The sequence below is a fragment of the Strongylocentrotus purpuratus genome, unplaced genomic scaffold (assembly GCF_000002235.5).
Source record: "Strongylocentrotus purpuratus isolate Spur 01 unplaced genomic scaffold, Spur_5.0 spur5_scaffold_17, whole genome shotgun sequence".
NCBI lineage: Eukaryota > Metazoa > Echinodermata > Echinoidea > Camarodonta > Strongylocentrotidae > Strongylocentrotus > Strongylocentrotus purpuratus.
In genome coordinates, this window is record NW_022145602.1 from 15,343,655 (window position 1) to 15,366,011 (window position 22,357).

The 22,357-nt window shown below is 35.6% G+C and overlaps 1 protein-coding gene across 10 annotated transcripts in view; it reads left to right on the forward strand.

The window, feature by feature from the left end:
* Nucleotides 1-22,045, forward strand: part of LOC115924921 (circularly permutated Ras protein 1-like) — a 31,901-nt gene extending 9,856 nt beyond the window's left edge. For 9 of the 10 annotated variants that reach the window (XM_030987809.1, XM_030987810.1, XM_030987803.1 and 6 more), the window contains 18 exons: nt 494-610; nt 2,527-2,658; nt 3,324-3,484; nt 4,439-4,606; nt 5,599-6,078; nt 7,727-7,816; nt 8,592-8,743; nt 9,592-9,801; nt 10,477-10,561; nt 11,264-11,370; nt 11,860-11,972; nt 12,695-12,742; nt 13,243-13,404; nt 14,160-14,283; nt 14,836-14,935; nt 16,198-16,227; nt 17,225-17,305; nt 18,720-22,045. In XM_030987809.1, the coding sequence (XP_030843669.1) occupies nt 494-610; nt 2,527-2,658; nt 3,324-3,484; nt 4,439-4,606; nt 5,599-6,078; nt 7,727-7,816; nt 8,592-8,743; nt 9,592-9,801; nt 10,477-10,561; nt 11,264-11,370; nt 11,860-11,972; nt 12,695-12,742; nt 13,243-13,404; nt 14,160-14,283; nt 14,836-14,935; nt 16,198-16,227; nt 17,225-17,305; nt 18,720-18,836 (2,477 nt within the window). In that variant the 3' untranslated portion in view covers nt 18,837-22,045. The remainder of the gene's footprint in view (nt 1-493; nt 611-2,526; nt 2,659-3,323; nt 3,485-4,438; nt 4,607-5,598; nt 6,079-7,726; nt 7,817-8,591; nt 8,744-9,591; nt 9,802-10,476; nt 10,562-11,263; nt 11,371-11,859; nt 11,973-12,694; nt 12,743-13,242; nt 13,405-14,159; nt 14,284-14,835; nt 14,936-16,197; nt 16,228-17,224; nt 17,306-18,719) is intronic. The other variant, XM_030987805.1, reaches the window with a different exon arrangement.
* The last annotated feature ends 312 nt before the right edge of the window (nt 22,046-22,357 follow it).

Consider the following 22,357-nt stretch of genomic DNA (forward strand, 5'->3'; position numbering starts at 1 on the left):
CAACTAATGTATGCAATTTGAATTCTGATTATTGAAACAGAATTATTTGTAAACAGGTGAATGAAATCATTCTAATCAAGGCACTTCACAATCAAAGGCATATATATGCAAGATTTGTTAACATTATAAAAATGACCTTTTCTGTGCAATGTGTACTGTACTTATGATATTTATCCATACATTTCATTCCTGAATTTAAAAAAAAGCTAGATATAATGACAGTGATAGCAAAGAGCACTATATTTAAACAATCACATCTTGATATATTTTTTTTTTTAAACTTTTGTTAATAACATAATACATTTACCTAGTTTCTATATTACTGTTCATTATGATGGAAAATGCAGAAATAAAATGCCCATAATAGAAGTCAAAGGATAACTACAATTTGATACGATTAAGGATTCTAGATTCAAATTTTGATTAGGATTAGAGCTAGATTAGTTGTAAATGATTTTCAATTAAAGCCCTGTCAAATACTTTTCTTTTCCAGGCAATGAACCGATTTACGATAACAGAAGTCCCCAGAAGGCATCGACCAAAAGCAGTGACTACGCCAAACCTTATGACTACCTGAAGCGCCAGAGTCACCCCTATGAATATGCTGGTCGTAAGTTTCAAGTCTAGCTGTTCACTTTGTTTGATTAATATGAAAGGCATCATTTAACAATGTTAAATCTGAGATGCATGGCCCTATAGGTGTTATCAGGGTCTGTGATATGGTGTAATATTGAAGCCCTACAAAATTGCGCTTCAAAATGATCAAGAAGTGCCTCAAAAAATGTAAAAATCTTTGAGTGACTGGGTTTTGCCATACTCATTTTCCCCAATAGACTGTAGTGTTAAAAAAACGTTAGGAAAACAGAAAATTTGATTTCGATTTCCAATGATAAATATCTTGATAATCAGACAGGCGATCGGCTTGTAAAAGTCATGGGATTCCTGACCGACCTAAAGGTTTATAATTATCATTGCAGCATGAGCTAAATCCAGGATTTTGTTTCAGAATCTGAGACAAAGTTACCCAATCCCTTTAATATTAATTGATTAAATACCGGTTTATCCCTATGAGTCACCCTTCTGAATATGCCGGTCGTAAGTTTAAGTCATGTAATAGATCGTCAAACACTTTGTTTGATTAATATTCAATGATTAAATATCGTTTTATTTGATCAGTAATCTGTATTTGATCGGTGGGAGTAAACTTGCTTGTTTGCTAGATGCCTTTCAGACATTGGCGAATCAAGCCTTTCCATCTACTTCTATGTAAAACATGGCTTAAAAAGTTTTTAGGATATGTTGTTGCCCATAAAGTTGGAATGATTTGTCCCATCTCTTTTCATGAAATGATTGTATGACAGTATGGTGTATTATTTTTTTCACAGGAGCGTCACGTTTTAGTTATGCGGACTTATGCCGCGTGTATTTGATACAGTTATAAAAGATTAATAACAATTGAAAGAGTATTGTAACCTAAATTTTTCACAAGACAAAGTCCATGTTCATAAAATCTATAAGAGCCAATTGCTGGGGAATACCACATGGAAAATTCCATTGAGTTCTATTGATAAATGACAAATGATTAACCTTTTTGCATTAAGAAAGTACATACATATATGGTACCCTACAGAAATAGCACAAATTGTTTTCTTTGAGTTTCCATTTGAATAAATTACCAGGTGATGGCTAAATATTATACATAAATTTAAAGTTGAATTGAATCAAGTACCTATCACAAAAATATTACAATTTAAATTACCGCAGAGGACCCCACTGTAAAGCTGTAAAGCTTTTATTCCAGAAGTCTACTGCCATAGGTGGTTTTTGAATTAATTTTTATGAGTTCTGTGGTGTATTCTTGATATACATGTATACAGTTTCTATCTTCTCAGAATCTTGTAGATTGATCTCCATGGCTCTTTAGATTGATTGATAAAGTTCTGAGCAGATATAACTGATTCTTGATGGTTATCAAGAATAAATCATATTGTCACAATCATTTCATGAAAAGAGGTGATGACATTTATTCCAACTACCTAAACGAGTAAGGGTTTAAATGTACATAGACATTATAATGCATCAGATATGTGTTGCTACATTTAGGTAGAACAGGCATTATGGCTTGTCCTTCTTCACAACCCAGAATGTATGCAGTTCGCATTCTGACTATTGAAATACAAATATTCTTAACAGGTGAAAACAAATTTGTAATGAGGCACTTAAAAAAGATGTGTGCACTCAATTTGATAACATTACAAAAATGGCCTATTGCCTTTATATCCGGCTGTGAATAGAAAATATTTCTGAACCTAATTCTTAATTCTTTGAGGTAGTTAATGCCACTTTAAATATTTAGGTGAATATATTTAAATGTTTCATATGAAAACAAATTGTGTCTTTCTTTTACATGTTTATGACCATGTATTCCGGGTGTTTAAATTTTCACAGTAATCAGCCATTAAAACCTGTGATACTCATAAAGGGTAATCATTTGTACTCTAAAGTGACCCTTTTTTCCCCCTACAGCTGGGTCGTTTATTGGAAGCGCCCCTCCCCCTCTACCCCCGATGAGGAAGAAGGAAGGAGCAGCTGACCCCATGGATGAGCCTACCTATGAAGCCTTCCGTGAAGGAGAGTATCAGTCTCTTCTGAGAAACGGTATTAAAATCAATTACCTCCTTTATGATTATTTCAACCCTTTCAGAACAGGTTTTATCTGTAGGGCTATTGTGATCTTAAAATTTAAACCTCAGACAAACTTCCTGTATTAAAGGCCAAGTCCATTCCAAAAATAATTTACTTTAAATAGATGCAGAAAAACAAGAGAAACAGAGCAAACAAAATTTTGAGTAAAATCGGATAACTAATGAGGAAGTTATGATTTTGTTTAAAGTATGAAAAACTATGGAACTTAGAAAATCGCTACACAAATTGCCAATTTGGTTATCAGTTTCTGATGTCATTGCCTCACTATTTATCAATTGCTTTATTTATTTTTATCCCATTAATTTCCTTTTTTATCCCCAAAAACTTGATTTCCCCTTGCCTTTGCCCAGGTTATGATTTGTATCATATTGCGTGCATGACATCTCACAAATTTTTTTATAAACTTTGAAGATTTTATATTAATTTCTGAAAATTGTATATTCATTATATATCGGTTACATGTACATTTATCTCTGGTGGATGAAATTTGAAATTATTAAGACATTTGTGGTACCAGGTGCATATAATGTCAATTAAACTTTGTTTAGTGATAAGTCATTTCTGTTGAATGGCATTAACTTGATTGCGTTTCCTCATCTCTTTGGTCTGGTTTATAGCCTCATCTAAGATTCGTCGAGCTGATACTAACATTGTTGCAGTAAAGTTTGATAAGCTGGTACAGGCAGAGAGCCCAGTGACGGGGTCACCAGTCTTCTGTGGTAGCTGCGGAGCTGCCATGTCACATCTCAGTAAGATATCACAGTTGTACTCAGGAAAGGTAAGCAAGCTTGGAGAATTATCTTGTGAAAGGGGTGATAAAATAAATGATCGGAACAATAATCTGTGTATCGATAGAAGACTTAACCATTCCCCCCCCCCCCCCCGGTTGTTATTATTATTATTATTATTATTATTTATTCGGCAAAAACAAAGAAAATCATTGTATACAAAACAAGAGTACATTTGGAAAAGAGTCATGGATGCCAGGAAAAGAAAAAGATTAACTAAATAACTGTTACCCCAAGGTCTTCTTTTCCAATCCATGTGACTTTACCGAAATGGTAACAATAAAATGGGTTTTATGAGTTATTGAAATGCTTTATGAGTAGAGAACATGAAGGAGCAAAGTTCATATCAAGCCCCCTCCCCTACTGGGGTAGGATGAGATTGAGTGGGGTTCTGTAAGTTTAGATGGGGTAGGGTAGGGTGGGATGGAGTGGGGTGAGGTAGGTTGGGCTCAACTTTAGAATACCCCACCAATACGGTCTATATACAAGAACATCCATCACCAAGGGTTAGAGTTAGGGGTAGGGTTAAGATTAGGGTTAATGTTCATTGGTGGAGTGTTTGTTAACCTACAAACGTTTGGTCAATTTTTGGTGGTGGGGAAATTCTAAAGTTGCTCCGTAGATTGGGGTAGGGCAAGTAGGGGTAGGGTGGGATGAAGTAGAATGAGGTGGAGAATAGTAGGTAGGGTTAAGGTTTGGTGAAGGATGGGGTGGGTTAGGATATGGGGTAGGGTGGCATGGAGTGAGGCGGCAAAGGGGCGGGGTGAGTTTGGTTGTGGTTGAGTACTATGGAGTGGGGTGCGGTAGGGAAGGGTTGTGTAAAGTACATGTAGGTATCTCAAACTGTAGTATGATCACTTTTCCAGCCTTCAGTCTTTTCTTAACATTATTTCATCATGAATATAATGACAACAATTCTGCAATTTCCTTGACTTCCCATGCAGTTCTGGATCTGTGAGTTCTGTGAGCATGAAAACCCTGCTGCTGATGGTACAGTCATACCTACAACAGAGGACAGTACCTATGTGACCGGACCAGGTTCGGGAGGCGATGCAGACCCCCTTGTCATCTTCTGCGTGGATGTATCCGGTAGCATGGCTGTTACTACAGAGGTAGGGTGCCCTCTATGTTCAATGACATGCTAATCTTGATAATGGCAAGGTTAACGCCCCACTGCACTACTTATAGCTACTTGCACCCTCTATACAGCAAACAATGCCTAATCGGTGCCGGTTGGTCCCCCAGTGTCCAGTGACCTTGCATGGTGGTCTAATCCCCCCTAGCCAAACTAGTGCAGACTGGCTTTAAATGGCAATGTTGTCAGAGAAGATAATGGCACCCTCATCATCTTCTATGTAGATGGTTGCCAGAAGGCTCGGATTAGAGCAGTGGTCTCGTAACCTAATGGTCCTGGGTTCAAAACCAAGTCAATGAGCTTGTGCCTTTTGATCAGACATTAGTCCTCCTTACCAAGTCCCTCAGAGTCAGAGAGGACTTAAAGCCGTCGGTCCCCCTGGTTGCTAATGTACAACCATATACAGTCAAACCTGCTTTAGTGACCACCTGTCTACAAAGACCACATTCTTTTGTTTCTCTTGAAAATGGTTTCTCATTGAAATATGTACTAAAGGAACCTGTCGACAAAGAACACTTTTTGTGTTTCCCTTGGGCGGTCGCTATAGACAGGTTTGACTGCTTGCTCTGTATCTATTGGCAGTGAGAATCAGGTTTTGGCAATTTTTGATGTATTTTGTTATAGTCATAATAACTATTTACCATATCAATTGCTCAGTAATTGTTATTAGCAGACATATAGAATCATGGCGGCTGTTGCAAATTGCCAAGGGATACCAATTTCAAGTCTAAATAAAATTTGCATTTTTCTAACGCAAGGGCTTCAAGCACCGTCAGGGAAATTGTGCATGTTGCGAACATGAAAGGCCCTTGGACCCGTTTCACAAAGCCTTTTTTCAATGACAAATGACAAATCTGTTGATAACTAATCAGAAGCAAGGATTTCCGTAGCTTATAACACAAACTGTCATTTGTCAGTGATGCAAGTTTTGTGAAACGCCCCCCTGAACTTCGCCGTTTGTTTTTGCAGGTGTCAAGTGAAGTTTCTGTGCAAGGCAGGCGCAGTGATGAACAGGTGGCCCTCCAGGCTTACCAGGAGGAGCTGGACGCGGCTGAGCAGAGGTCAAGGGTCGCCCACCAGGAGGCTCTCGATGCCCAGATGCTGGCTGACTATCAAGAGACCATTGAAGGCCAGGTCCAAGCCTTAGCCCAGATCCAGATCGCAAGGACCGCATCGACGGCATCGTCCGTTGCACCATCAACTCAAGCCACAGCACAGGCACCAGCCACACCCTCTGCCCCGCCCCCTACCCTCCCCCGTCCTGCCTCTGTGGTCGGTGGTGCCCAGGCTGGTGGGCAGAGAGAGCTGGAAGAGAGGTACAGCGCTGCACCCCAGAGGTCCCCTGCTGGCTCCCAGAAGCCTGCTGCACCCCCAAGGCCTGCTGCACCACCGAGACCAGCTGCACCACCTCAGCCCAAGAAGCATGTCTCGTATGTCTCCAGACTTCAGGTAAATTCAGTAGTTTTACTTCTTAAAGCCACACTGTCCTACTTGTAGCTACTTGCTCCCTCTATATAGAAAACAATGCCTAATCAGTGACCATTGGTCCCCCATGATCCTCTTTTTCTCATGTAAATTGAGAGCTGAGTTGATGAGATAACCACCTGTCCAGTGACCTTGCAGTGTGGTCTAATCCCTCCTATAAACCAGTACAGATAAGCTTTAAGAAAAGATGCAATAAAAAGATGCAAACAATGCATTTGAGTAATCTTTGCATTTCTGAAATTTTGAATACCTGTGATGTCAAAATTCCTTGCTATGAACTTTGCTCTCTCTATTCTTTTGTTTAATTTTCAGAGAAATAAACCCTGTAAAAAAACTTTGAGAACTAAAGTTTGAATGATTATATCTTGCTTGCAATGGGATGATTATCGCTTTGTTTTATAGTATCATTAGAAAGTATATTCACCTTTAAAAAATATACTATATTTGTTGTATTTTGCTGCCCTTGAATGAGCAATATACATCAGAATAATGGACAGGATCAAAAGCAAAAAGTTGCAAAATGCACTGGTAGACATTGTTATTGTTATGCAGTGCACTACACAGCAGCCTTACACACTTGACAGTAGGAAGGAAGCACAGCCAAAAAAGAGCAGTGTATTTTGCAACTTTTTACTTTTGACCTTGCCCCTTTTTTTGATGTTATATACATTCCATGACTGAAAAAGCATAACAAATAGGCTTTCATTTTAAACAAGAATTAGCACACTTTCTAATGATTTTGAACAAAGTGATAGTTATGCCATAACAAGAGAGATATAATCAATCAAACCTGGGTTTCCAAACTTTTTATGAGGGGTTTATTTTTCATGTTTGAGAAGGAGTGGAGAATCTGCATGCATTTTGTGCAGGCAAACTAGAATCCAATTACAGGGGTAATAATATATCTTTAAAGGTATTACAAAGTTTTGGGAAATTTTGAAAAATGGGTTGATAGTGATTCTTTACAATTTTGATATATTTGGATGCCCTTGTGGATGCATTAATGTATTAATAACACCAGAAATTTTAGCCCCTAAAACACTTCTGCTTTCGAGAAAAATTGAATATAAAGATTTACCGGTGCTCCCGGTAAATTTTGATAAATTTCAAATAGCTCCTACGGCCGTACAATGGTAGCTGCGATAATGAAAATCTCTGAGTATTTAGTTGTGGTATATAATTTCCGAACGAGAATAGCTAATCGGTCGATTTTAGTCAATAAACATTGTTTTATAGCTTAATTAATATCTTGACCTTGAGAGGGAGCTATTCAACATAAAGTGTTTATTATTTACAATTTCATAACTTTAGAGTCGATTTCGACCGCGACAACGATCACTGAATATTGTAGGATCGTATATGCTTCCAATATGTTCATTTGAACCAAATTCATGACCCCATACCAAAACTTTGTATTACCTTTAAAGCGCTTAGAGACATTGTCGATGTATTAAGCGCAATATAAACGTGGATCAATATTATTATTATGTCCTTTTCGCATTCCATGCAGTCAGCCATACAAGAGCAAGTTGCTAAACTAAAGACAAAGAACAGTCAGCATACAGTATGATATTAACAAATTGTATTGTTTTTTTTTGTTTTTTTTTCTCAGTCCATGCAGTCAGCCATACAGCAGCAAGTTGATAAACTACGAGCAGAGAATAGTCACAAGAGGGTCGGACTGGTAGCATTCAACAACAATGTAAGTATGATTAACTTATTAAAACATTCACTTCATGTCATGATCAAACAAAGTGACCAAAATGTGTATTTAAAGGTCCACTGCACTACTTGTAGCTACTTGCGCCCTCTATATAACAAACAATGTCTAATCGGTGACCATTGGTCCCCCATGATCCTCTTTTTCTTATGTTAACTGAGAGCTGAGTTGATGAGTTAACCACCTGTCCAGTGACCTTGCAGAGCGGTCTAATCCCTCCTGTAAACTACGGCAGATAAGCTTTAAAGCAAAATGAGTCCCCCCCCAAAAAAAAAAAATAAAAATAAATAAAATATGTAGATATATAAATATATATGTATATATGAATAAGTAGATACATATGAATTAATTAATTCATAAAGAAATAAAGAAATAAAGAAATAAACCAAAAAAATATGTAGATATATAAATATATATGTATATATGAATAAGTAGATACATATAAATTAATTAATTCATAAATAAATAAATAAGTAAATAAATGAATGAATAATAAAATAATGACAATAACAAATAAATAAATAAATAAATATTAATAATAATATAAACAAACAAGATAAATAACATAGAAATTTAAATCAAATCTTGTAAAAGAGGCCTCCCAAACCACTTATTTGGTGTAACAGAGATGCACATACAGATGCCAGTTTGGCCAATCAAGAATATTGTTGCATGGACATAGTAAAACAACCATTGAGAGAATGAAGCTTTCAGTCTATTATCCAATGATTTTTTCTTCTTTTTTTGTTTGTTTTAGGTGACTGTGATCGGAGACGGCAGCCTTGATCCGGTGCCCCTAGAGGGCGCTGGTCTAACCGACAGAGAGAGCCTGATCAGCCTCGGACAGAACTTCCCTCTTCCTGGTCCCATATCAGAGGTTCATCGCTGTCTCACAGAAAAGATATACAGGTGAGATGGATAGCCCACATCCTTCAAGTCGGCCATTTTGTCTGTGACTAGATGAAGGCGAGATAAAGCACTTCCTAATTTAGGGCCAAGTTTGATTTTTTTTTTTTTTTCATTGCTATCATCTTTAGGAGTGAAACCTATGAAGACTGGTCACTGGTCTTATGCAACATGAGGCAGAAGCCAATGAGAGCAATACTAAAAAGAAAACTAAAATATCTGAAAGAACACCGATTAAGACAAGACTAAATCAGATATTGAAGAACTCAATTAGACCATCAATCATGCCAAAATTAAAGCAATACCAAGACGATTTTCTAATATTCAACGTCACCACACAAGTTTGAAGGGGGAAAAGAGACAATAAAGAACATAAAATATGCAGATTTATAAGCATTACTAAGAAAAACGATGACAGAAAATATGGCCCAAGACTACAATAAAACAGACAAGATCTGTAACCCATTAGCAACTAGATATTTTGTAAAAATGGCCTATATACTCACTGGAAGATGTTGCAATATTGCTCTCATTTTGACATTGTTCTGAACAATATGAAACATGCACTATTTTTCTATGCAGAATCCTCCTGTAGACATCATAAGGATTACGCACGTATAACATTATCACGGTGGACCCTAGAACGGATACCATAGTGCATTGAAAGCTGACGAAAACTGACAAAAACGGTCGGTTCAGTGAGTAAAAGGGGGGGGGGGGGCAGTTTCGGATGGTTTAGTTGCTAAAGGGTTAAAAGCATAAACAATACCGTGATAAGAGGACAATTTTTATAAGCACATGCCTTATTAGATGATGAGTCATTTATCCATTACCTCAATTCTAATTATCAGCTTAACAGAGAGCGGTCAGACCGCGTTAGGCCCCGCCCTCCTGATCGCCATCTCCATGGCAGCACAGAAGCCAGGGTCAAAGGTCATCATGTGCACCGACGGATCAGCCAACGTCGGGTTGGGGGCGCTCAACGACATGGACAATGACGCGGCCTATGAACAAGCAGCAGCCTTCTATGACGAGGTCGGCAACTTTGCCCGAGACTCCGGGTGAGTAAAAAGATCCAACGGCCGACGAATCAGGGCCCTGTTTCACAAAACGTTTTGTCTATAACAAGTGTCACAATTCGATATTACAAATTTGCTCTCATCCAATCAGATTCACAGGTTTTAGTAGTGTATGATATTTATTGTGAATTGTTGTTGATATCAAGTTTTGTGAAATGAGACTCTGGCTAGTGGCTTTTCATGTACCATTTAGTTTGTACTGCTATTTTGGTCATGTATCAGTATTTAACATTTAGAATTAATTGAGAGAACAAATATAATGTACTGTTAAGGCATTTCAATCTTTTTTTTTATATAGTTTATAGCAACCAAAGCCTAAAACAAAATAAAGTTTACAAAAGACTTTGAAAATACAGTACATTGAAAATTGGTTTGATAAAATACTGTAATATGCGCTGTAATATACAAAATAGGAATAACTAAAAAAAAAATTAACATGTAAATGGAAAAAGACAGGGAAATAAAAAGGACAGCAAAGATAAAGCTTGAAATAGAAGAAGTATGACCTGTTACATGTAATAAAGCTAGGGTAATAATTTCCAAAGCTCTTTGGGGGCGCATAGAGATGAGATGTTATTTCATAACGTATTATGCGCTATATAAGAACTGAATATTATTATTATTATGTATAAACTTTTGTTTGTTGGGTCTTTCCAGTGTATGTGTATCAGTACTAACGCTAGAAGGAGAGGACTGTAGGGCTATTGAGCTCGGGAGTGTAGCGGACAAGACAAGAGGACAGGTAGGTCATTCAGTTTAAAGCCTATCTGCACTTGTTTGGCCAGGAGGAATTAGACCTCCCTGGTGGTTATCTCATCAAATCAGCTCTCAATTACATGTAACATAAGAAAAAGGGGACCATGGGGGATCAACGGGTACCGCTTAGGCATTGTTTGGCTGTATAGAGGGCGCAAGTAGCTACAAGTAGTGCAGTCCCACTTTAAAGGGAAATCTAGCCTTGATAGCAAACTTGTCTAGAGGAATGCAGAAAATCAGAGAAGATTGGTGAAAGGTTGAATGAAATAGGACAAAAAATTAGAAAGGTTATTAATTTTTTGAAAATTGAAATAACTATAGGTTCCATGGCAAGGGTCATACAAATTTTGATGATGAACATCTTCAAAATGGTATCTCAAGCTTTCCAGTGGATGAAAAAGCCCAATCGTTTAACAGTAACATTGGCACATTGGGTGGATTCCACACAAAAAAATTCATATTTATATTGATATTGAGTAATTCTATTTACAGGTACGTGCCAAGTTTCAAAATATTTTGTTGCTCCATGGCAAGAAAAGATGGGGAGTAACCCCACCCCCCCCCCCCTCCAACTGCCTTTTAAAGGGGGGTCAACATTCAATACTGGCTGGCATTGGTTATTGAAATATTGCTCAAGAATTACCACAAAAAAATGATGTCATGGTCCCATGTACTATATTTCACGCAGGTGAGCATCGTTCAACCCAATGATCTCAACCAGCAGTTTGCAGACATTCTAGCAGACCCAGTCCTAGCAACCAATGTTTCAGCTAAGATGGTCCTCCACAAAGGCCTGTAAGTATCTCCTATTCTTAAAAATGATACTGATTTATACTCTGCAACTTGTCTTATTTGAAGTCAAGGACCATTTTTAATAAGTTTGATAGAGTCTTGCGTAGTGCATGTTTAAGGAATTTGTGTTTTTAATCGGTAATTACTTGATTAAATTCTGAAAATCTTATTCATGTTAGTGAAGGTATGTTCATTTTCAAATTATTATTATCTTATATCACAGGGAATAGGCACTTATTGTTGGTGCTTTTGCCAATTTCTCTCTGAAGCACACATATATGCAGACAGATTTGCCCAAACATTAACCAATGGCTTGTCTCCATATTCCAGATTATTATTACTCTTCTAGGGACCAGGGAAAATACAGCTTTAACCAAAATAAAATCGTATACAAGAGGTTATTACGGACCATGGTCTAAATTCTGAGGTAGAAGAACACAAACAAAATTTTCAAACCTGACTGAATTTTGTCTTTAATTATTATTCCATCAGGTTTTTGAAGGATGGTGAGAGCGACAACCCAGAAAGCCAAGCAACCCATAACGTTGGGCTTGTGACAGCCGACTCAGAGACTACTTTTGAGTTTGGAGTGAGGAGAAAAGAAGGTAAGGTGAAATGCTGGAAATCAAAACATTGAAATCTGTTAAAAATTATATTACGACTCGTCTACCTCGACACGACTTAAAGAACCAGACTAGGTGTAAATAGTCAAAATTGACTGAACGCCACAAATACAACCAACAACAACATTGAAATCTGTCTAGGAGAGTACGCATACAGTGGATATTTCCAGATTTGCATGTGACCTTAGTAGGACTTTCCCCCCCTCCCCCAGCTAAGCTTTTGATAACTTCACAAAATTGAGCATTTATGGATTTTGTGCCTGCCTCATCCACCCCCCCCCCCCATGAAATGGTGAAAAGGAAAAAGAAAATTGAATTTTAAAAAAGAAATAGAAAGAGAGAGAGAAAGAGAAAGAGAAAGGAGAGAATGGTTAACATAAAAGAAAATAATTTGACCCCCCCCCCTCTCCTCACCTATTAAAACGGCCTCATTTTCTGACATTTGAGCCATCTAACATTTCCTGTGCCCCCCTCCCCCTCCCCCCCCCCCCCCAACCTGCCCCTTTAATGTAGCACTCCTTAAGTGGCTCGGGTTGTTTATCGAAACCTTTGTAAGTCTAAATTCTTGGACATCCCATAGAATCACACATTTCTATGGGATGTCCACGAACTTAGATTCATGATGGTTTTGTGTATGACCTCAGGACCCATAGGCTAGGCTACTGTCATTGATAATTAATGTCTTGTTTCATTTGTTTATACAGTGTTATATGACAACTTTGGTGGAACTACAGTTGTGGAGAGAGTGGAGGGTAAGTCGTTGTTTAAAATATTAATCTTCTTCTTCTTCTGTTAAAGGCATCGTTTAACAATGTTAAATCTGAGATGCATGGCCCTACCTGTTATCAGTGTCTGTGATATGGTGTAATATTGAAGCCCCCAAAAATGCGCCTCAAAATGATCGTGAAGTGCCTCAAAAAAGTAAAAATCTTTGAGTGACCGGTTTTATCATAATCATTTTCCCCAATAGACTATAAATAAAAACCATTAGGAAAGGTTTGACTGTACAGGTGCAGACACCTCAAATGATACTGACCGGTAGTAATAATGAGTAATTAAATTAACAAGTCCGTAACTACAAAATTAACTATAAAGGGAAAAAAGGGGGATGCCAACAGAGACAAGAATGGGACAAGACAAAGATAGAAGAACACTTTCATAATACAAAGAGTAGACAATGCGAGGAATCAAGAGTACAGAAAATAATTATAATTTACTACTTTACGCACCTCATTTTGTTTGGTCCCCTCAGAAGAGCCGATCTACGAGAGCGTGGCCCAGACCATGATTGAAGGTCTAGAGAAGCTGCCGTTCCAGGTCCAGATCCGCTACACAGGCCGTGATGGTCTGGACTACCAGAGGATCCTAACCATGGATAGGCCTGTCACCAAGGATAGGAAGTTTGCAGAACAAAGTGAGCACTCAAACTCGTTTAATTCTTTTCTTAATTTGGCAATATTGATAATTGATGATATTGAAAATACATGATCATACAAAATTATAAAAAATTATTGTAATTCAATCCTTATCTTAATTTGGCAATAATGATAACTGATAAGTAATTCAAGAATTGGAAGTTTGCTGAACAGAGCAAACACGGAAAACTCATTTTATCCATTTGATTTGGCAATATTGATAACTGATCATATCGATAATGAATAATCATGATGAATAAGAAATAATGGTATTTTTTTTCTTCTGATAATTCATTCAATCTTAATCCCTATCCTAAATTGGCAATAATGGTAACTGATGATATTGATAATAAAGAGTCATAATAAATAACTAAAAATAATTTTTGCCTGAAAAGTAATTGAAGGATGAGAAGTTTGCTGAACAGAGCGAGCACTCAAACTCATATCATCATCTTCCTGTGGGCCATTGATAATCCTTAAATTGGCCACAGTGAAAAGTTATGATTTTTGTCTAATAAATGCACTCAAATGTAGGAAGTTTTAAGAACAAAGTGAGTCCCCAAACTTAAGTGATTTTGTGTCTAATAATCCAAAGAAGAAAAGAAATTTTGTAGAACAGAGTATTCCCTCAAATATTCTTCAATCTTTTTCTTTTGGGCTACTGCTAATCTTCAAATTGGCAACATTGTGGTAATAATACCAAATAAATTAATTAATGAAGTAATAAATAAATTTTCATTTATCTGCAACTCAGATGCCAATGTTGGTGTGATTGGAGCCCATGCGGCTCAGTCTGCAGCCAAGCTGGCTGTAGAGGGCGCCTATGCCGAAGCACAAATCAATGCCATCATCACTCAGAAGCTTGTACAGAGATGCACGTGAGTGAATAGGATTGTATAATGATTTGATTTGACATTTAAAAATTATTAGCAACATACAAGAAAACCATTTGTTATGTTCTCTGCCAATTTTGGATCTTTATCATATGTAAGCACTATTAAATTTTAAATGCTATGAGTGAATTGGATTATAACGATTTGACTAGACTTGATTTGGCGCAAATCTGGCTGAAAAATAAACATTATTAACTCCATACAAGAAGACCATTTTGATTTCCTCTGCAAACTTTTGAGGTTATCAAATGTATTTAATAAAGCACTATTAAATTTGAAATGTTGTGCTAAAAAAAAAGGTGAATAGGATTATAATGATTCAACTTGACTTGACTTGACTTGACTTAAACTTGACTGAAAAAAATTAGCAACATACAAAAAGACCATTTTTTAAATATTTTCTGCAAACTTTTGTTGATAATATATATTTAACCCTTACAGAACCACTATTACATTTGAAATGTGCTTTAAAAAATGTACTTACATGTATTCACTTAATATTTTGCTTTAATTGTAAAATTATTTTTTTGTTGCTAGGCAACCAGAGGAAGGTCAAGAGCCGGAGCAGGAGGGCATCTATCAAACGTTCTTAGCCAACATGGCTCCTATCAATTCTGAAATTACTCGTGCTCATCAGGTAAGAATAATCAGCTTCTTTAATTAGTTGAGAATTTTCTAAAAGTCTGAAATGATTCAACTTGGCATCTTTCAATTGGCACCAATTGTGAACTGAATACTCCCCAGGGAGCAGAGCATGTGCATTATAATGTGCAGGTTAGTAATTGAATCCAATGACCGAGGCAATAATAATTGCAAGGTAAAGCGCATAGAAATGTACTATCAAGCGCTATAAAAATGTGACCATTATTATTATTCTCATCTTTTACTTTTAATTAGTTCAAGAAACATCAAAATTGAGAGACTTTAGTGCTTTAATTTTTTGTTTTAGTTTTTCTTATTCTTATTCTTGAGTGGCTTAATATATTGCAACAGGAATGAACAACGACACTGATATTACATGTAGCTCTCTCTGCTCACGTCACATGTAATTAATATTGTTGAATGTATTTTTTACGAGAATTGGAAATAAAATCAATGAAATTAAAGAATGAAAAGAATGCTTTGAGCTGCTTGGAGCCAATTTGGATCACTGATGTTATATTCAGAGCCCTCAAATATACTGTAAACCAAAAAGACATTTGCGACATGACAAGTTTGCGAATGTCGGTCCTGGCAGCTAGAAACTTTCATAAATATCAAATATTTCAAGTTGTCTTATAATCTAATCTAATCTTGTCTGCCGGTACTCATTATGCTTGATAGAAATTGATTTGATCTGGTATTGTGCAGTTGTGATATGAATAGCATTTTAATAGGTTTATTAACTGCTCTGTACTCAATTCATGTTGTATTGCATGTACATGTTGTATAGTTGTGTTTAATAGCACATAGGAATAATAATATTCTGTCCACTTTATATAATTTGTTGTAATGTTACGTCACCTCACTTGTAAAAAATGGGGGAATATTTGCATTTTACAAATGTATCTTAATGATACTGACATAAATTTTGAGTTTGGACAAGTTCACATATGCATATATACTCATTTTGATATTTTTTTTTTTAACACCACAAACTGCTTTTTGAATAACACAGCTTTATTTGTTTATTAAACAAATTGTGCGGGTTTGTTCAATGTTTTCTAATCTATTTCTCTATAGATTGATATTTTAATCTCATTTTTTCTTGTATGATTGCATTTGAGCATTTTTAAGAGTGTACAGTGTCCTATTGTAATCATATATTTCTTTTAACCTTTTTTCCTTTAACAATTTTTTTTTCCTGCATGACCTTTGGCCTATTAACCTTTTGACCTCGTGAACTGTTGACCTCAACAGCAAGAGTGGGATGCTGGTGAATACATGGAGGTAACTAACAACATGCTATAACATTTTTTTAAAATAATTTTCAATATGCTATAATCTAATTTGAATAGTGTGCTGGACAAAGGCCTACTAATGATAATGATAGTCGTGCATTTTTCAATTTATTAGTAAGTTTTCTTAGAACATTATATGCACATTCATCTACGAATATGTATGCAATTGAAATCTGGTTATTCTCATCTGTAACTGTAGCAAATATACTGCTGAATTATTGCATATATATTTAACCCATCTTTTGAACAAACCTTTAAAGTTCCTTGTCCTTCTTTTGAATGATGTTGAGACAATTGCTAGGAAAAATATGAGCTTTGTTTCATTTAAGATATGTTGTCTCATCTCTTAGAATAATTTGTTAAAAGTTAAATTTGAAAAAGTTTTGCATTTCTTATTATATACTTCTAAAAACTACTGGGGTAATGATGGTTTGTTTGTTTTATTTGACCGCTGAGAAATCATGTGTTTGCTTGTAAGTGAGCAACCAGGGGACCAAAATATTTAAGTCCTCTCCGAGGAGGGTCTAAGTAATGAGGACTAAAACTAAAGCCTTACCGAGAGCCAGTATCCCATCGACTTGGTTTTGGACCCAGGATTTTCCAGTTAAGAGACCAATGCTCTACCACTGAGCCATCATGCCTCCTCTTACTGTATAACTGTTACTGCAAATAGACCTGTGTACGAACATGTTCAAATTGTATCCACATTTTGTAAACAAAGGTTGTTCTTGACACCTTGAAAGCTTGCCCAAGGCTTGTCCGACGTAGCAACAATTAATGTACGCAGAAGTCGCAGACTGGATTCTGACTATTGTAGTTCATTCATTAATAACAGATTAATGGAATAACTCACATCACTAGGTCCCTAGGAAAGAAACATCCATAAATTTGAATATGTTAGTCAACTGGTCTATTGGGATAAATCAAACATGAAATGAAGTTTAAATGAAAAATGATATTTCATTCTTTGTTTGTTTTAATAATAGCTTGAAACAAGGAGCGAGGAAGAGAGCGATGAGGATGACGTTCCCTTGGTAACCAAGAACAAGAAGAAGATGAGCAAGAAGGTGAATAATGAGTTGTATTGTTAACCCTACGTTAACTGGGGGGGGGTCAATTTGACCCCCCCCTGTAGAAATTTCGCGACTACTCCGAAACCGCGGCAGATATAAAATTTTCCTTTCATGACTTTTTACTTTCGAGTCTTACGCATCTTTTAAAACGATTTTTTTGAAAATCGGACCTACGGTTACAAGGTCACGTGACCTTTTGTCTTTGCATGTCAGCCCGAAAATCGCTCATTTTCGTGATTTGTGTACAAAACATATGTAAAAGTCATTTTTCCTAAAAATAGATAAAACATTGGTTATTCAGTCTTGTTTAAAGTTTAGATGTTTGGTTTGGGGTCAAAATAGTTGAATTGTAGTTATAAATGAAATAAAACAACAAAAACAATAAAATACATAAGTTAAAAAAACAATGAAATACATAAGAAATTATAAAAACAAGAGATAACATAAGGAATAACCTGGCTCTTCCAATTTTTTGTGTTGTATTATTATTCCAAATGGTCTAATAAATATATGTAGTGAAAAAGAATACATAAACATGAATAATCTATGATTTATGGGCAGAAATGTGAATTTGATGACCTTATTTGCATAAATTACTATAAATATGCAAATGAGTGAATTTTTAAAAAATTTGAAATTACCATAGTATTCTATACACTTCACTTGACATGCATGCAAATTTTCGCGGCGATCGGCGGTGAAACGGCCGAGATCTTAGGGGGGGGTCAAATTGACCCCCCCCCAGTAAAAACCTGGTCTGAAATAGCCCAGTTAAAATAGGGTTAAGGTCGTAGGTCATACAGTCACAGGGTGAAAGGTCACCCGATAGTAAAACGGATGTTAATGTCCCTGCTTTATCATCAGGTCATAGAGTCAAAGGTCACCTGATAGTAAAAAGGATTTTAAAGTCACTACCACGCAAACATTGTGGCATGGCTTTGGCAATTGAGGGTGAACATCTGTCAAGATGCTGTTCTGCAAAGGTACCAGACATGATTAACATTTTGCGCTATTTTTCTAGTCCTGTTTATCCAGTCAAGATCTTTGTTAAACATGCATTTATTATTGTTATTATTGTTATATTAATGTATTTGACCATTTGGATAATAAAACCTCAAAAATACACCCCCAAAACAGAAAAAAAAATTAGTTTCTCTCAGAATTTAGCATTGATGAAACCATGTTTCATTGCCTCTCGTTCGATTGCCTCTATTTATTGTTACACATTTCATTTGGATAGTTGTTTTGTTGTATTCTGTATTCTGTGTATCATTATGCAATATTTGTATTCTTTATTATGTATCATTATCATGACATGTTAATGTGTTTTACTCTCATACCCCAGAAGGGGGTCGCAATTAAGAGTCGATGATTTCTATTCTATTCTCTTTCGATATTTATTTTACAGATGAAGAATCGTCGCAAGAACGTTTCCGACCGGCAGGCCAGTGTCTTCTATAGGATGAAGGGAGCCACAACAAAGATGTTCAATAAACAGACCTACGACATGGCAGAGGTGGTATAGTTGTGACCTGCTGGGAACGGGTCCTGTGTAGAATATCAGGAGACAATCACATATGGCGTGAACCCTCCTTTTACTGGCAATTTCTATCAATTTAGTGGGAACAAGGATTTATGTCTGTCAGTCTACCGGGGGGTCGTTTCACAAAGATCCTAAGTCAAAGTTAACTCTAAGTTGGACTTAAATATTATGGAGAGCCATTTGTAGCTTTAAAATGACTCTGTAAAGTTGTCTCAGATTCTGAAATCCTGGATTTAGCTCATGCTGCAATCATAATATAAACCTTTAGGTCAGTCAGGAATCCAATGACTTTTACAAGCCGATCACCTGTCTGATTATCAAGATATTTTCGATTGGAATTCGAAATTTAAAAAAATGTTCCCCCGATGGTTTTAATAACACTACAGTCTATTGGGGACAATGAGTGTGGTATACCCGGTCAAGATTTTTACTTTTTTTGAGCACTTCATGATCATTTTGAAGCGCAATTTTTTAGGGCTTCTATATTACACCATATCACAGACACTGATAACACATAGGGCCTTGTATCTCAGATTTGTAAAACTGGAAACATTGTCTTTCAGTTAGCCTTGACCATGTTATCATGTACAAGACAACTCAGCAACAGTTTATCTTCCTTTTTTTTCAAGAGAGTGTTTATATTAAAGAATATATTTGTTGTGTACATGTACATGCATTCATGTTAGTGTGTCAAAGATGTATTTGTCAGTCATTGTGATAACATTTGCTTTCAATAGGGTCAAAGAAATCTTCAAGACATCTACAGTAAGTTTATACAATGACAGTGTCCCATTTTCCATGAAGGGATGCGAGTGCCTTGTTCTGAAATTGTTTGAAAGAATGCCTCAATAGTCTTCTTTATATAAAAATGTATTCATGTGCTTGTGTTAAATTTGTATTGTCTCGCATTGTGACATTGCTTGCATTTAAAAAATATATGTCATTGCCTTGTTATGAAATGGAAATAAATGCTTCAAACTTTGTCTTTGAATTCAATTTCATGTGATCAAAGATTATGAGAAGAAAAAAAATTGAAATATTTGGATGATAATAATATAAAGTGGCCTTAAATAATGAAATTTTAATAATCAGGATTCTGTGTACCCTAATTGAAAATATCACCTTTGAATTTATATTTTTCAAATTGAAAATTTTAATGTGAAAACGAATATCATTATTTATTGTATCGCATGTATATAAAGCAACGGATAACAATTCCGACGTGAAATCATTTGGATTATGATTGTTACATTTTATTTTGTACAAATGTATTTAAAACAATGACATTCCTTATCAACATCTGCTGATCTGTAGTATTCAACATGTATATTATGAACATGAAAAACAATGCTTAGGATCATTATTATTGTTTGTATTAAGTATAACAAGTATTTGAAGGTATTCCTGATTTTGATAATGGAAATGGCAACAATTTGTACAATTTTGGCAAAGTTAGCCAGTGCACGCATGTAATATTAGAGTGCCTTGTGTTGTGATGTGAGTACTGTAAGAAGCTAAATTTATTACTATTATTATTATTATTATCATAATATTGTTAAATTGATCAAAAGTTATAAAATCAGTACTGCCAAATCGACCTGTTTACTAAAGTTTTCAATTAACGCATGTACAGGTTCACCGACATCCAATTGAGACACTGGTCAATTGTAATAGGTGTTTAGATGAGTTAATTGTTGGCGAACTTGTACTATGTCGGGCAAACCTCTGGCAAACTTTTTAGGTGTCAAGAGAAATTGTTCAAAATGTATAGATTAACATCAGGGAACAGGTCTATTCCCTTTACCTCTTAATAATTTATCAGTACTAAATAAATTGTTACAAAAATCATGTAATTTGCATAATTTTATATTTACTTTTCCATTTCTTTATCGTATTATTATGTACGAAGGTGATTTTGAGAAAAGTTGAAATACTATGTATCTAATATACATGTACAATGTGTTTATATATGTTTTTAGTTGCGCCGCTCCCAAACTTTGGAATAACCTTCCACTAGACATAAGAAAAGCCTTATATGTTTAATACCGTCTTCGACTTTTGTTGAAGACGCACTTGTTTTCGGTAGCTTTTCAATATTTTTTGTTTCTGTGTGTCTCAAAAGTAGCACTGTTTAAGGATGTTGCTTTCATCACAGCGCAGTAGAGTATATTTGTTGTAGTAGCTGCGCTATAAACATTTATCTAATTATTACTATCATATTTCACTTCAAATTATTTACGAAGAGCAAGGCAAGAAAGAGGGCTTTAGCAAAGCTGAAATATGTCACCTTCAAAAGTGTTTCTTGCATTAGACCTGTAGAGATAAATACTAACTTTTCTTCTTCTAATCTTATTGTTTATTTTCAGTGCTTTTTAGCCTGTTAGCCAAGTGCCTTTTTTGTAACATGCATGCTAGATCATCTATGTTCATGTTAACTCTTTTTGATTTAGTACTCATAATCTAATGTATATGATGTTTAACACTGGTTGTTGATATAGCTATGATATATGTAAGAAATGTAATGTCATCTGAATTGATCTCTAAAAGTACTATGTAATTTTACTTTTTTGGTGGTATCATTTGGGGCTTAATTCGTTAACATTTTATTTGATTTCATTTATTATGAGATATTGTTGGATTATGTACTTTGTAATACTATGTAGTACTAAATATATTGAGAGTACTTTTTTATATCTATGGCGCTCCATTAGCTAATATTTTATAACAGGTTTTATTCCATTTACCACTTTAAAGGTATATAAAGGAATGTGTAAAGAAAACTATATGGAAAAGCCCTTATAAAAGGAAAAACTATATATGGTTTGAAAACAGAGTTATATGGCATTTAGTCTTTCTTAATAATCAAAATGTATTCATATTTCTATTTTATGGAAAATTTATCAATTCAAATGAATGTTACAGCTCATTAGGATATGCATAAATACAGAATTTATTTGCTGGTTCATATGAATGCAAATGTCAGTAAATTTCCACAAGTTTCCAGGCATTCCAAGATATACTGATTATCAACATTCTGTATTTTATATTTTATGTTACTTTTGTTTATGGTTTTATTTGGTAGTATTTTAACTATATTTGTAGCTCGATTCTAATAGTGTATTCCTTCTGATCTTCATGTCTTTCAAAGCTAAATCAATTCAAAACGAAATAAATTATTTTATTAATCACAATCTCGTTTTTTTGAAAATTTTTTAAAGGTTACATACCGACCCATTCATCGACCCGCCCATTGAATTGTAGAACTACCCACTGACCAATCCACACACGGACCTACCCAATGACATCCTGACTGACACGTCAACAAATACAATGGCTGATACAATGACCGACACACTTCCGACCAACGGACATTTCAACCGACACAATTCCAGACACATCGACAGACATGGACAGACACACTGACTCAAGCACACACTGACTGACCGACAAACCAACTTGACTCTCTGACAAAAACCGATCCACACATAATACAACTGATCGAC